Source organism: Dipodomys merriami, unplaced genomic scaffold (genome assembly GCF_024711535.1).
Source record: "Dipodomys merriami isolate MVZ:Mamm:240054 unplaced genomic scaffold, mDipMer1.0.p SCAF_37, whole genome shotgun sequence".
Classification (NCBI taxonomy): Eukaryota; Metazoa; Chordata; class Mammalia; order Rodentia; family Heteromyidae; genus Dipodomys; species Dipodomys merriami.
The window spans coordinates 2,820,285-2,836,910 of NW_027205270.1; the positions used below are offsets into that span (position 1 = coordinate 2,820,285).

At 40.6% G+C, this 16,626-nt stretch overlaps 1 protein-coding gene across 1 annotated transcript; it reads left to right on the plus strand.

The window, feature by feature from the left end:
• The first annotated feature begins 1,319 nt into the window (after positions 1 to 1,319).
• LOC138804592 (uncharacterized protein C2orf78-like) lies at positions 1,320 to 15,014 on the plus strand. The gene is made up of 4 exons (XM_069988906.1): positions 1,320 to 1,497; positions 6,209 to 6,958; positions 9,436 to 10,804; positions 14,858 to 15,014. The coding sequence occupies exons 1-4, from the start codon at positions 1,320 to 1,322 to the stop codon at positions 15,012 to 15,014; spliced, it is 2,454 nt and encodes an 817-aa protein (XP_069845007.1).
• The last annotated feature ends 1,612 nt before the right edge of the window (positions 15,015 to 16,626 follow it).

Genomic DNA, 16,626 nt, shown 5'->3' on the forward strand with positions numbered 1-16,626 from the left:
TTTTCCATTCCTTCCTTTCTTCCTTCCTTCCTTTCTTCCTTCCTTCCTCCTTTCCTCCCTTCCTTCCTCCCTTCCTTCCTTCCTTTTTAGTTTTTAGTTCTTCATTATTCTGTCTTCTTTAGCTTATGTATGGTGTATTCAAGTGTACCTCTTTGGAAGGCTTGGGGAAGTGTACAGAATTCAAGGGGAAAAGGGTGAAAAAGTACAGCAATGAAGCCCACTGGACACTGATGAAAGTGAGCTATACAACTGGTGGGTGGAAATGGGAGGGACAGTTTGGGAGAGAGTGAGGGAACAGAAGACACTTTATGAAATGAAATGTACTCATTACCTGACTCATTTAATTGTAATCCCTCTGTACATCACTTCTATAATAACAATAATTTAATTTAAAAATAAGATAAAATAAAAAAGAATGCAAAATCAAGGTTTTGCCAAGAACCCATTCCTAAAATGAATGAGAGAAATAATGCAGAAGAAGGATTCAAGTCCAATATGGCCTAGAACAACCCATGACAAAGATTTCAAGAAAAAGAAAATAGAAAATAAGTGCCTTAGATCATATCGTTCTCTACAAGGCACTCTCAATGAACACTACCCTTCAAGGAGATAAAGTTCTTTCATTCTTCTAGTGTTTGAAAGTTCCAGTAAGTTCACTAGTTGGATCAACTAAAATGGTTTCAGAACAACTAAAATTTTCAACGTCAAAGTCTCTTTCCTTTTCCTTCAAGCATGTGAACTGTATATGTAATATGTATAGTATTAACAATATAATAGGCAAAGTACAATATAATAGGCAAATTAAAAATAATTTTATTGCTGGTGGAGCATGTCTACAATCCTAGTACTGAGATCTGAGGATCATAGTTCAAAGCTAGCCTGGGCAGAAAAATCAGTGAGCCTCTTTTCTCTAGTTAAACATCTAAAAACCAGAAGTGGCACTGTGGCTCAAGTGGTAGAGTGCTAGCCTTGAGTTGAAGAGCTCAGGGGCAGCTTCCAGACTTAGAGTTCAAGCCCCACCACAGACAATAAATAAATAAATAGCTTTATTAATTAACATTGGTGAGAAACACTGAGATGATTCCTCAACCTAAGAGCCTAGAAGAAAGGGGATATCATGTCTGTCTTGCAGGACCTCAGGGATTCAGAGATCAAGCATTCAGGAGTTATTAGAGCTCTTCTGCCATTCTCTATCCAATCCTCTCCTTTGGTTCAGATTCTGATCTTGTGATTGGCTACTTCAGACCTTTCAACTGCCTAACTAATGACATCATTCTCCCACCAAACCTATCACCACCTAGTAGAATCCTGGGGTTACCATGGCATCCTTCGAATATTTGCATCATCGCAAGTGCCCAGTGTCCAGTGAGCAGTATCCAGTGAGCTCCTTACTGGACACACTCGTGCTCTTTAGCTTCAGCTATCCACACATCCTCAGGTGTCATTCCTCATCCCTTGTATCTCCAGTTGATATTACCCCTTCTCTCAACATGTCAGGTAAGGAGAAAAAGGGTTTTAGATTTTTCATTAGATTCCCTGCTCCCTAAATTTAATAGTAGAATCAAAACAGCTTTAAGGAATAGGTGCAAGTATTGAATTAGAAATGTAAAGACTTTAGTTCTGTTTTGGCTGTAATATCTACTAGGTATATGACTTAACCACACAATTTACTCTCTGACAAAATCTGTTACTTTTGTCTGCTACATGAAGATAATAAATTGACCAAGCTGGGATCACTTTGATTTCTAATACTGTGCTTACTTAAAGGGTATTCATGGAAGGACAATGAAACCATAGACTTCTTCAGAGTGTCAATTTTAAACAAATTAATGGAGAAGGAAACCTGGGTGCGGTGAAAACTCAATACCAAGATACTTCATCTGTAACAGAGTCCTTCAACAACTAGTTCCACTTTAGTATTTCAAATTTACTCTATTCAAAGAATAACATTTAAGTGTTTCAATATTTCTGCTCAAATGAGGTACAGAGAAAAACAGGAAGAGAGGAGGGATGATCACACTAGCACCAGGCAGATGTTCTGGAAGGAAAAGTTACCAGGAACTGGAGGGGTTAAGAAAAGATAAAGAGGAGGATGAGAAATAGGATAGAACCACAGCTATGAAGAGCATGGGGACATTCTTAAGAAAAGAGAGGTGGTTTAGAACAGAATATTGAAGATCAAACCTTTTAAAATCAACACACAGAAAACAAGAGTACAATCTAACCAAAGCAAGGCAAAATGCAGTTAGTTTTAGTCAAAGCACACATTAGTGGACCACAAAGCAAACTAAGGGTAAAACAGAGAATCATTAAAAGCAGTTTCTGAGAAGTCACTTTTACATGGTTCCTGCTTTGTATTTCTTGCAATGTTTTTTTTCCAGTTGACTCTGAATACAGATGAGGCTTGATAGTGCCTTTTTTCAACCTGTGAACTCAGGGCATAGCACTGGTGCCAGCCACGCCCCAGCCCTCTTTGTCTCTGTTATTTTCTCAGACAGGATTTGGAGTTCTACTTCAGGCCAACTTGAACCGTGATCCTTCTGCCTATGACTCCCTTGTACCAGTGACCACAGCCATGATCCACTACAGGAGGTTATGTGATTGAGATGAAATTTCACTAACCTGCCTAGAAGGCTGTCAAGCCACCATCCTGGACTGTTTCCCGAGTAGTTAGGATCAGAGAAGTGAGCTGCTGAGCCCTGCCTTGACAGTTTCCAATGTGAACATTTTAGACATGTATTGTAGAAATGGTTCTTTATAACATATTTCTAGGAAGGGTTCTTACAGAGGGTTGCATAACATAAATTTCAGCATTACTTTTCATTTTGATTTTTAAACTTCATGGAGGTGTGTGTGTGTGTGTGTGTGTGTGTGTGTGTGTGTGTGTGTGTGTGTGTGTGTGTGTGTGTGTGTGTGTACCAAGATTTAATTCCAAGCTGGCACTGTCTCTAACCTGTTTAACTTATAGGTAGAACACCACAACTAGAACCACAACTCCACTTTCAGGTTCTGCTATTTAATAGGAAGGAAATAAGAGTCTTACAGACTTTATTGCAAGGACTGGCTTGGAATCGCAATTCACAAAACTCAAGCTCCTGAGTAGCTAGGATTACAGCCTTGAGTCATGTGGGCCAAGCATGTATTTTTTAAACTAGGTATTCTAACTTGTATCAAAAGGCTTCAACTAAAAGCTGCAAATAATAATGATGAAGATGATGATGATAATAAAAATAATAATAGAATACTAATAGTGATGGGCCATTTGTAGTGATATTTTTCTCAGCTAGGTTTTCAGAATATGAAAACTTTGACTTTTAATAGATTTGTTTGGTGCTTTGGTTTATACTATATTAATTAAAATACCTAAATAGAACAATTAATATCTTTAAATTGGAGTGTAATATTTAGAAATATAGGAATGGCTACAATAACAGGATCCTTTTGTTTTGATGACTTGCTGTCCTCTATTCCATTTTGGTTTTAGTTTCTTTGCTCTGATTTTTTTCTTTTTTGTATTTGTGCTATGTTGCCCAAACTATTCTTACTGTCCTGACAGAAATGATTCTTTAGCCTCAGTAGCCCCCATACTAGAAATACAGAGGTTATAGGCTTCCTACCCATTTTTAAAAATACTGGTCTACATTAATTATGACTGCTTATGTGGCATGACTGTTGATATAAAAATCCCAAAGATGATGACTTACCTAACTCCCAGGATGAAAGGCCAGATAATAACTAATCATTCTCAACAAACATTAGAAATTTGAATTAAAAATACCAGTTATACTATCAAAATTATAACACACAGAATAATTACAAAAGACTTGTGCAAGATGTATATGCTGAAAACTACTAAGCTGTGGTGAAATAAGCCAAAGCAACAGTCAAATAAATGAAGTTATCCATGTTCACGGAGAGAAGACACACTGTTTTCAATGGAGGCAAGATGAGAAAAAAGAGATATGTTGAGGAGAACAGAGATAGGAGTGGTGACCTTTACATGGAGAAAGAAGGCCTTAGCCAAGATAATCCAGCAGCTTCTACAAGCTGAAAAAGGCCAGGAAATGGAATTTCTCAACCTCTCAGATATGATACCTTTTACCTTGTAAAGGTTAAAAACACTTACATAGCACATACTAGGCCCAGGGTTTGTCCCACCATAGCCATCTCCAGGATTTTAGCTTGAAAACATAATTTCAAACATTTGATTTGCAGAGCTATAAGAATAAAATCTGTGTTAAAAATATGTGACTTTGAACGTTACAACTTTGGTGGTGGTGGGGAAGCAGGGAGGATTAGGTGGGAGGAGCGGGGGGGTGGGGGGGAGGATAGGAAGGTATGGGAAGGGGAAACAAAGGAAGAGGCTACAATGCTTGATAAAAAATGTACTCATTATCTTGCCCATGTAATTGTAACCCCTCTATACTGGTCTACATCAATTTTTACAATAAAAAAAAAGAAGAAATCTGGATTGGAATAGAAAAAAAATATATGACTTCTTGGGTCTGGGAAGGTGGCTCAGTGGTAGAGTGCTTGCCATGCATGCATGAGGCCCTGGGTTTGATTTCTCAACACCACCTAAGCACAAAAAGCCGGAAGTGGTGCTATGGCTCAAGTGGTAGAGTGCTACCATTGAGCTGAAGATCTGAGTGACAGTGCCCAGGCCCAGAGTTCAGGCCCCACAACCAACCAATATATATAATATATGTATTTATATATATATAACTGCTGAATATTTGCATTTAATGTATTTTGCTGTTTTAAAATACTTTACAGACCTTTCATGTTTTTATTACTGGCTTAAATTGCATTCAAAAACAAGCTACATGGTGGTGGCCTGTATTCCAAGTAATTGGAATGTCATGCACTCAAGAAAGTGGAAAGTTACAAGTTTGACTCCAGCCTGAGCAACTTATTGGGAAACTGTCTCAAAGTTCATAGACAAGGGCCAGTGGCTAACAATGGTACTCCTAGCAATTCAGAGGGATGTAGATGCCAACATGGCAGTTCAAAGCTATCCTGGACAGAAAAATCTATCTGCAATAAAGCACAAAAAGCCAGAAGTAGAGCTGTGGCTCAGTTGGCAGAATACCAGTTTTAAACAGAAATCCGAGGGAGACCAAGATGCTCAGGCCCTGAGTTCAAGTCCCAGAATAGGGGCACACACACACACACACACACACACACACACACACACACACACACACACACACACACACACACACACACACACAAAACGCAATATAAATTTTCACTTCTGTGTTGGATTTTGGCTTAAACAAATGAAAATTATTCATTTGCATAGTATTGGATATATGATAACACCACTTCATTTACTGGTAAATATGCTATAGTTGAATGTTTGATGCATATCCAAATTATCTATAATATCTTTGTAATTTAATTATGTATCATAATTTTAAATGCTGTCGATCTTTTCAGAACTGACATCTTGTACATAAATAATTACTCACTATTATTACTATTAGCATGTATACAATGTCATTCATAAGAAATTCATAAAGGTTCAGGTTCCTGGCAAAAAGGTTCTTGAGAAAATAATTCTGACTTCAGCTTAGAAGGCAAACCTAAAAAGTTCTGACTTTAGTGGGCTTATCATCTGTGTTTTAAGTAAATTCTTCAAAATGGCTTGTGAATTGTAAAAGGTGACACAAAAAGAACAACAATAAAAACAGCATCACTATCTTCTCATGACCAACAAAAACTGGTGCATAAAAAGTTTGATTTCTGTGCATTGTTCACCTGCTCACCCTTTATAACATGGTGTTCATAGCAATATGAAGGAAATACTCAAATGAATCAGGCTGACCTCTAACTCTCAGTCTCCTTACTCCTGAAATCTAAAAAGTTCTCTAAGGATATCTGAGATCTAAAATGGTTCCATGCTAGGACATAGTTAGGAGCAAATACAAGTGCAGACTAAGAGAAAGACAGAGAAGCAAAGGAGAAGTCTGTTTCTACCCAGAAAACAACACAGGAACCACTTGGTGTCTTCTGTTGCACAGCTTGGGAAAGTTCATCACAAGAATACCAAATGGCTTTGACTTATAAACTGATCATTGATAAGTCAGTGATTGTTGGTATTAGAGGGCTTCTGATCATAGCCAGCCTCAAATATACACCTGCTCAAATAAAGTGGGAGTTGGTCAATCTCATTCATTTTTTACCACCCTCTTGCTTCTTGCAGACAATTTCCAACATCCATCTGTACTTGGAACTGCAAACTCACCACAGCTCTCTGTTCCTGTGGTGAGCGATGCCACTTCTCTAGCAGGAAATGTCTGCAACCTCTCCAGAGCCTCAACTCCAGCCTTCACTTCAACATGGCCACTACCATCAACCTCTGGCATCTCTTTCCAGCCACTCACGGGTACTGCCTATCTTTACCAACATTCTAACACACCCATCCTGTCAGGAGTTACTGGCCAGAACCACATCTGCACTTCAGCTTCCTCCTGTCCTAGTACTTTTGAAAGGAAGTACACAGGACACACTAAAAAGAAGTCATCTGAACTTAGAGACTTCACTGTGACTCTCAACCAGGGCACAGCAGTCCCTTCAATGGCTGTGACACCACGATATGTGGATGCCAATGCCATAGTCCCTCTGTATCCATCACTGTCTGGCAGCCTGGTTCAGGGGACATTATCTCAGATTCCACATCAAGAGAGTAGCATATTACTTCCCTACCAACAAAGAAACCAGGTTTACTACTATAATCAAAACACTATGGGCCCTCTGTTATTTGGAGAGCCTGGTCCCTGCCTGCAATCGTATGGCTCTGTGACCTACACAGGGAGTGGGTTCTTTGCTCCTCAGCCTGAAATAGTGATGACACTCCAAGAGGTCCAGCCTATGAATGTCCTACCACCGGTCTCCACTTCTGGAATCCACTACTCTGTGTCTGCTCAACCTAACACAGAAACCAATTTTCAAGGTAAGCATAGACAACAAAAAGAAATAGGATTATCAGTTACAAAAGGAGGAGCCAATCTGCATCTGAGTAGTGGAGAGCTCACAAATATAATTTTAAGTACAGAGCCTCTACCACCTCACTCACAAAGTGATCTCTATTTTTAGGCATAAGCCAGAGAGGGCTGAGAGTATGGCTCAAATGGTGAAGCACTAATTTCACTTCAAACCTCAGTACTGCCATTAATTTCATTGGATAATGAAATAAATACATAAGAATCTATGGAAAAGTGTGAAGGACAGCTGTGCTGCCCTTAGTGTCACCAACAGCACACTCAGTGAGGCCATGCTGTTCAATGTCCTTCAAATCCACTCCCTCTAATTAATCCCCTTCTTTATCTAGTTCTTTGGTTTCATTGGAAAATATATAAAAATTATTTGTGGTAGTAATACAACAGGTCAGAGGATGTATATTTTGTAGACAGGAAGTCTACTCTTTTTTTTGGGGGGGGGGGTCCGGTCATGGGGCCTGAACTCTGGGTCTGGGCGCTGTCCCTCAGCTCTTCAGCTCAAGCCTAGCGCTCTACCACTTGAGCCACAGCACCACTTCTGGCTTTTTTCTTTTTGCTTATGTGGTGCTGAGGAATCGAACCCAGGGCCTCAGGCATGCAAGGCAAGTGCTCTACCACTGAGTCACCTTCCTAGCCCAGGAAGTCTACTCTTGAGCTGAGCACCAGTGGCTCATGCTTGTGGCCTAGCTACTGACTGAGGAGACTGACATCTGAGGATTGAATTTCAAAGACATTTTGAAAAGTCTTTCAACATCTTATTTTCAGTTCACAAACAAATGTACCTAGACACCTAAATAAAATAATAATGCAGCAGCCCTAAGAAAAAGTCAAGCAGCAAAAGAAGAAAGGTTGAGTTAAAGCTCCAGAAGCATTGGGTATGTATTTGTGCATACATGCATGCAAACATGCATGCATGCACACACACATACAGAAATGCACACAAACACACTAAAGATTTCTTCCCCCCACTCCCGTTCTCTCAATTCAGGGTTAGAATCAACACCTATCTGAGTAACAAGTATAAAAATATGAGGCTTTATAAAGTAATTTTTTGTTGTTCATGGGTTTGACCACAGTCAAGTACATAGTAAGCAATCACTCTATCTCTGATCTAACATGAAATTCAAATCATTTCTTTCTTCCTTTCTTTTTTTTTTTCTTTTTTCGGTCATGGGGCTTGACCTCTAGGCTTGGGCACTATCCCTCAGCTTTTTAGCTCAAGGCAAGTGCTCTACCATTTGAGCCACAGTGCCACTTCCAGTTTTCTGGTGGTTTATTGGAGATAAGAATTCTTATGAATAGCCGAGCGCTGGTGGCTCACACCTGTAATGCTAGCTACTCAGGAGGCAGAGATCTGAGGATCACAGTTCAAAGCCAGCCCAGGCAGGAAATTCCATGAGACTCTTATCTCCAATAAACCACTCGAAAATTGGAAGTGGCACTGTGGCTCAAGCGGTAGAGAGATCCCCTTGAGCTGAAGAGCATAGGGAGAGCGCCTATGCAGAGAATTCAAGCCCCACGACTGACCAAAAAAAAATAAATAAATAAAGTCTCATGGACTTTTCTGCCCGGGCTGGCATTGAACTGCAATCCTCAGATCTCAGCTTCCTAAGTAGCTAGGATTACAGGCATGAGCAACTGGTGCTGGGATTCATTTCCTATTTTTAAAGCTTCTTTCATTTTTTATTTCACTTACAACAAACCTATAAAGGAAAAAGAAAAGAAATGATGTCATCTAATTAGCACATTTTATATGGTTATTATATATCTTCGGACTTAGAGTCCTGTCCATGATCCTTAACACTGAATCCTAAAAACACCTTGCCCAGTGATGAAAAATGCCATTAAATTATTGGTGTGTGAATGGAATACCTATCAGGAACTGATTTTGACCTTGATATCTTTGTACTGCTAGAAACATCCCTGGAAATGCACACTTCCTTAAAATTGCAGCGCCCAAGTAAAAAATTTTTATCAAGCAGAAATTCCAGAGAGCTCTAAGGCCTACAAGCATAAATGCTGAACTAATTGAGAAAAACATGTGTCACCTGACCTTGGAGACATTTCAATAAGATATATATTATTAAACTCTTCTAAAATATCATGGCTATGCTTCCAGCAAAGCCATACATAAACACAGAATAAACATTCAAATGAAATTCAGAACAAACTTTCAAAGCCTCTTGTTGCCTTCCAAAAATAATAGAAAGCCAGGATGCCACATTACTCTCTTTAGAAATTCCTAACATTTAGCAGCTACAGGTCAACAGTAACTAAGTAGGGACAAGGGAGAAGTCTACACATGATAGGACCAATTTGGAAATTTTTTGTCTTGAGGAAAAATGGAATTGACTATAACAATGGGTGGGCTTAACACAGTGCTGTGATGGTCAAAGACATTCATTTTAACCAGACTTTCAATTCATTCCAGATTTCAAACAAACCATTGTTTCTACTACAACCGATATCAAAGGTAAAGAAACCATCGATGAGATTCTACTCCAGGAAAACTCAATGGTCACTAAGCATTCCACTGGTCAAGTCCAAAGGAACAAGCATGAAGCCTTGGAAAGTGTGGATGGAACTCCTGAGGTCAAAGTCCAGTGCCAGCCCCCAGAGCTCCTGCTGGAGGAAGAGGGGACTGTGTGCACCATCCCATCCAGTGACCAGGCTTCCGTGAACACAGACAAGCATTCTGACAGCAAATCTCCAAAAGCTGCATCCAGCAAGGTCAGCAAAACTAAGAGCCATGCACAGAAAGAGACCAAAAGGATCAGGGAAATCCACCCCAAGAAATGTGATGAAACCAAGCAGCCAGGGAACAAAATCAAAAAAGAAGAAAAGACAAGCATTCCCAAGACCAAGCACAAGAGAAGTCACCCTGAGCTTAGCCAAGAGACCTTCAAAAGGCCTCGAACCAACCTAGGCGTGCAGATGTGGGAGTCAGTGCAGGTTTTCCATGCACTAGGGAAGAAAAGTGAGAAGAAAAAGGAGCTGCCTTCTCCCAAGGCCTTGAGAAATGCCAGTAGCACACAAGAAACCAAGTCCACTCCAGCTGTGAAATCCTGGCTGGATATTCCCCATGAGAGCAAAGGCCCTAAAATTACTCAAGTCAAGAAAAGGGATAGGAGTGAAAGCCAGTGTCCATCACCAACCCAGGATGAGCTGCCTCCACCTGGGAAGGTCAAGCTGGTTCCTTTGCCTTTTCTAGCCCCAGAGAAGCCTCAAGCTCGACCTGTTTCTCGCAGGCCACAGTCTCTGGCCTCCCGGAGACCCACTGTACCTTACCGTGCTCTCCCTTGTTCTAACACAGCTCAGCCTACTCCAGTCAGCCGATCTCAACCAGCTACTGCCAACACATGCTTCATAGGTTCCACCAAAACATCACAGCCAATTGCAACCAAAACAATCAAAGAGGGATTGACCACCACTCCCCAGCCTAGTGTGTATCAATCTACTGTTGTTAGGCCTAAACCCTATGAAATATCATCTTCCACTTCTGTGCAGCAGAAACCTGTGTCCACTTCTGGGACCAAGTTCCAGTCACCACCTAAACCTCAAAGCCAGTATCTACTCCAAGACTTCAGCCGCCAACCAATTCCATGGAGGAAACCTGATATTCCTGGGCCAGTAGTATCAAATCCCATCACCAAGGAGCAGAGGCCAGAGCGTGAAGCCATGAAAAGGCGGGCCCAGAAAGAGCGTGAAATTGCTGCCCAATACACTGCTTTGGGGAAACTGCAGTTTTTTGCTCAGAGGCAAAGAGATATGGAAGTTTCTCAATATTATGGCTATGTAATGTAAGAGCTGCTGCGATTGTGGGAACCATATTGAATACCAGATATTTTCCTGTATATATTTATATACAAAGATATAAACTCTGATATAGACATATGATATACAGATATATTGATATACATAGTTTTTGATAGAATAAAATTATATTAATGTACTTAAACTCAATAAAATTGAACAATTAAATGTAATGGATTTGAATATAAGATTAATGAAGAAGCCATTTGAGTTCTTTGATATTTCCAAAGTTTTGCTTGATTTTGGGTAGAGGTTGGAATCAAAGGTTGCATTGGAAAGAAGCAACTGAATTGTGTGTGTCACAGGGGAGGGTAAGGAAAAGGTTTAAGGACAGCAGAACTAACACAGTCCATGAGTAGGAAGGAAAAATAGATTATATAAGCTCTTAGAATAAATATGGACCAACAATGTGATAGAAGACATAAATTATAAGGTTGGTTTCAAAAATACAACTTCGAAAATGTTAAAAAGTGGCAGAAGAAGGGTCTAGAAAAACCACAGAAATGTAGACCTTTATGTCATATAACCAGCTAGAGGGGAAAAAATCCACTTTGAAGCTCGGCTGTCAGCGTTCTTGCTTGTAATCCTAGCTACTCAAGAGAAAGAGATATGAAGATGGAGATTCTAAGGCAGCAATGCAGACAAGTCACACTCTCTTGCAAATTGAGCAGCAAAGAGCAAAGAGGGGAGCTCAGGCTTATGTGGTAATGCAGTAGTACTGAATGAAAAAGCTAACTGAAAATACATTGGCCCTAAGTTGTATTGCCAGTAGTGGCACACACACATACACATACACTCACACAAGAATATCAGTACAACTCCAACAGTCATGAGTTATCTAAGATTAGAAGAGGAAAGGCAAATACATCATATGGGAGAATATACCACAGAAGAGCCAAGGGCTCCTTGTTATCCTGGGTACATTGGCTATCCTGGGGCCTCGCCAAGTGAATTACAGAAGCATAAAGCCCACCCAGAATATGGCCTCACCATCCATGACCATGTATTTATTCAATCTCCATGGACAGGGCAGGAAGATGTGCTCCTTCATTTAACCACCAAACACACAAGGCCAGTATCACTGCTCTACTTGATCAGTGAGGTTCTGCAATGGGCTGGGATCACGTTAAATGCAAAAGTTAAGGCTCCAGTAGAGGCTTGAGACTGAATTCCTGAGATTTCAAGCACTCTGGGGCTTCCAATCTGGCTTTCCCTACTGAAATTCCATAGGTTATGGGTAGACAAGATCAAACATATGAAGTGGATTAAACACTAAAGGTGGGGCCATGTCCTACACAGCTCTTTCTTACAGATGCTACTTTCCTAAACCATTCCCAGGAAGTGGCACTGTGGCTCAAGCGGTAGAGCGCTTGCCTTGAGCTGAAGAGCTGAGGGACAGCGCCCAAGCCCCAAGTTCAAGCCCCACAACTGACCAAAAAGAAACAAAAAAAACCCAAAAACTTACTAAACCATTCCCAGGAAAGGAAGAGCACAAGCGATGTCTCCTGGGGTCCATTCCAGGAGAATCCCAGGGAGACAGGCATTTGAGCATGCACAGTCACTGCACTGAGGCCTGTGTTCAACTTCTGTGCTCACAAGCGGCAGAGATGGAGAGAGACTGGGTGATGGGCACTAGAGAGGATAGGAAAGGAGAATAAGGTAGAAGGACATAGTATGGAGGATCATTGTAGGAAAAGACTAAACTGTGTTTGAAACCATTTCTTGAGACACCATGGGCTCATGCCTATAATCCTAGCTATCCCAGAGGCTAAGGACTGAGAATTTCTCTTCAAGACAGCCTGTGCAGGAATTGTCTGGGAGACACTTACTTCCAATTAACCTGAAAAAACCAAAGGAGGAGCTATGACTGACGTGGCAGAGACCTAGCCTTGAGCAAAAGCTCAGAGTGCCCAAGTTCTGAGTTCAAGCCCTAGAACCATAAAAAAATCACTTCTTGTGATATAACTCATCACATTCATCATTAGAATGTACATAATTCAGGGGCATAATAGTGCATATGCAGAAAGAAACCAAATGTTCTCTTTATTTTATTGTTTTGTACCAGTTTTGGGATTGAAGTAAGGCCTGGGGGCTGTTCCTTAGCTTTTTCTCTCAAGGCCAGCCCCCAACCACTTGAGCCACATCTACTTCCACCATGATCCTCAGGTCTCAGCCTTCTTAGGATGACAAACATGGCCCACCAGCACCACCCACTTTCACACTTGTGAATGTACTTCATTTTCCCTAGTAGTCATCTTTACAAAGATTTTACAACTGAATAAATTGATAGAAAAAGTCAGAGTCAAAATTTGGAAAAGATGGTGGGTAGATAACAGAGAACTAACTAAGCTCTCTGAAGAAGCAGACTTTTAGGCTCCCATCCAGCTTTTCAGATCTAGACAGTCATACCAATAATATATAATGATTAAGAGATACATACCAATGAAACAAATTATAAACTTCCTGGTTAAGCAGACAGACTGAAGCACCCACCAGTGGTGGTTGTGGCAGTGGTGCCAGCAGCCACAGCAGTCACAGCAGCAGTAGTGGTGGTGGCTGAGCCATCAAGGCTCCCACATACCTCCAGCAGGAATTTAAAGACCTGGAAAGGGAGCCCCAGTTCACTTGGCCATACTGGGATACGGGGAAAACTCACCACATGCTGGACAGGCTGAAACACCAAGGGAAAGTATGAGTACCCCTCACAAGACCTGCCTCTTCCAGAGAACAGCATCTGGAAGGGAACGGCTACTCCTAGCCCCAAATAATGCCATTTCTGAAATTGGCAACTAGCTTGGCAGCAGACCACCTGGCCTGAACCATTTGCCAGAGAAATGGTGTCATTTTTGAAAAGGGCAAAGGACTCTGATCCCCTAGCACAACTCCTTTGTGGTGAAAACAAAAGGCCCACCCTGGGGGAGGCAGCCTGCCCCTCAGAAGAGAGCAAGGACAAGCTTAGCATTCCAGACATATTGCAGCCTGGCTTCAGGCCACCTGAGCACCATGGAATTACCAAACTGAAAGCCTCAGCCCAATGCTGGTGGCTACCCTGTTGATCTGAGGATTGTGATTCAAAGCCAGCCCAGGCAGGAACACCCATGAAACCCTTATCTCCAATTTACCACGAGAAAACCAGAAGTGGCACTGTAGCTCAAGTGGTAGAGCACGCCCCCTGAGCTGAAGAGCTCAGGGACAGCGCCCAGGCCCAGAGTTCAAGACCCATGAAAGACCAAAAAAAAAAGAAAAGGTGGGGGAGGAGAACAAAAAACAAAACTGAAACCCTGTATGATCTCACTGTCCAAAATAAAACAAAACAAAACAAAACAAAAAACCCAACCTGGATGTATTGTAAACATTGAGGGCGATTTCAGCCAGGGCTAACTTGTGAGGAAGCTAACACCTCTCTATAGGAACTAATTCCCCACCCCAAGGAAGGCTACTGATTCCAAATATACCATAGACACACCCACATCCAAGCAGCCTGCAGAGATTCTAGGCTGCAGATAACAACCACTGCTGTGTGTTAGCTCACAAAGCAACTCCCTCTCCTCCTGCAGCCTACTCTATGCTGTCAGCAGGCCTGCAAAGACTCTGAATTTATAAGGCAGAACTTTATTCTGGTATTCTGGCCACCCAAACAAACAAATTAGAGGATTCATCTGTTCACTTTGAGTTATAATGGGACAGTCTAGATAACAACTATAAACTCATATCAAGAAGGTTTCCGAATCCACTATGCCCCAACCCAGGACACATAAGCAGTATGGATCTCAACCTACAAACACCACAGATGTCTCCTCCTTGTGAAATTAAGAAGTCCAACCCCAACCCCAGGGTGCTACCCAGACCTTGTCCATAAGGAAAACTGATCACAACTAGGACATCAAAGATTCCACTTAGAGACTGCGTAGTGGACACTGGAGGAAACAAGGGTCACCAAACAAATTGGAGAACCTATTTTTTTTGTTCTTCTTTTTTTTTTCTTTGCTGTTTAGTCTTTTCTGTTTAGTCTTAAATATACAGTCTATGGTAATTACTAGGCTCCTTTCTGAAGAGGAGGAAGAGGAGGAAGAGAAGGAGGAGGAGGAGGAGGTGGAGGAGGAGGAGGAGGAGGAGGAGGAGGAGGAGGAGGAGGAGGAGGAGGAGGAGGAGGAGGAGGAGGAGGAGGAGGAGGAGGAGGAGGAGGAAAGAAATTGAAGTGCCTTTTAAAATGGAAAAAAAAAAAAACCCAACCTTCCATTCATGGAAAAAAGTGAAATTTTTTGGTTCGATGTTTAAAACCATTATAGAGTCATTTGTTCAAAGTAAGAATATGAAGTAAGACATAGTTCTTATACTCTAGAGATTTATAATTTTGCAAACTTCCTCTTGGGCCCAAAGGTCAAGGTATATATTTACTACCTTCAGCTGGCTGAACATGCTTGGTATTGAAGCCTGCATCAGTCATGAAAGCACTTCTGCTTTCAGTATACAACTACATGGCAAACTTCCTGAGGCAGGGATTTCTGTGTTTTATGCTACACACACACACACACACACACACACACACACATTAATGAATACTAAACTAATGAAAAATACGAATCTAATGAACACTAAACTAATGAAAAACAGAAGGCAGGGGAAATAGAATGGATGACTAACCATGCATGCAATGGGAGCAAGTTTACAAGTAAAGAAAACACTCCCAGAAAGACCTTTTAAAAACATATAGTGGGCACTATAATCCATTACCCTTACTGGTGGTCACAGCATTTAGCAGTTGGAAGAGCAGGTTCTAGAGCCACTCTTCCTGGGCTCAGATGCTGGCTTTGCAATTTACTAGCTGTGTGACCCTGGGTAAGTCACTTAATCTCCCATTATCAGTTTCTTCACACACATAAATTATATACATGGAGACAAACTAGAACTCCGTGATAAGGGACTGATACATGGAGATAATAAAAATAAAGTTAAGAGCACAGAGCCTAGCACACAGCCAACACCTTTCACATGCTTCTTATGGTTATTTTTACTAGCAGATGAGCAAACAAAGAAATGTGAACAAGAATAAGCATGAAGATGCTTACATCAGAGCTAGAAACTTTCTAAGCATAGAATAGCAGTGGCCCAGATGTATACTATTCACTGGGACAATATCTGGTTGCAGCCTAGAGAGAGGAAATGTACCAGAGTAAACCAAGTTTAATGGCAAAAACAAAAGCAAAACAACCTAACAGAACAAGGAAAAAAGAAATAGATGAATGGAAAATACAAGAGGCAAGTAAACATATAAAATAGTGTTAAATGCCACTTACTATGAAACTCAAATTAGTATAACATAATTTTGCAACAGAGTAACATTGGCAAGGCTTAAAGATTGATTTATACTTGGTATAAATAATGGTGTAGGGAAATGTCTATCTTTATACACTATCAGAAAGATTGAAAATTGCTTATAACCTTTTATTTATTTAATAGAGGGAAAATGTGCATACTTAATTCTGGATGTACTTTTCATATTTATTTTTTTATGTGGTACTGAGTAATTGAACCCAAGATCTCATGCATGATAGGCAAGCACTCTACCACCAAGCCACATTCCCAGCTCCCTTGAATATATTTTTGATTGCTCAATTTTCTATTTATCACTTATAAAATTTTATTATTTATATACAATTAAAATGTTTATTTTAGATCTTAGTTTTATTTCTTCTGTTCTTTTATTTTTATTCTTCTGTTCTTTGTTGCTCCTATCTTTATTTTCATTATATCTTTTCCTATTTCTTTTAATTTCACTTTAACTGGTTTTTCTTTCTTTCTAGTCCTT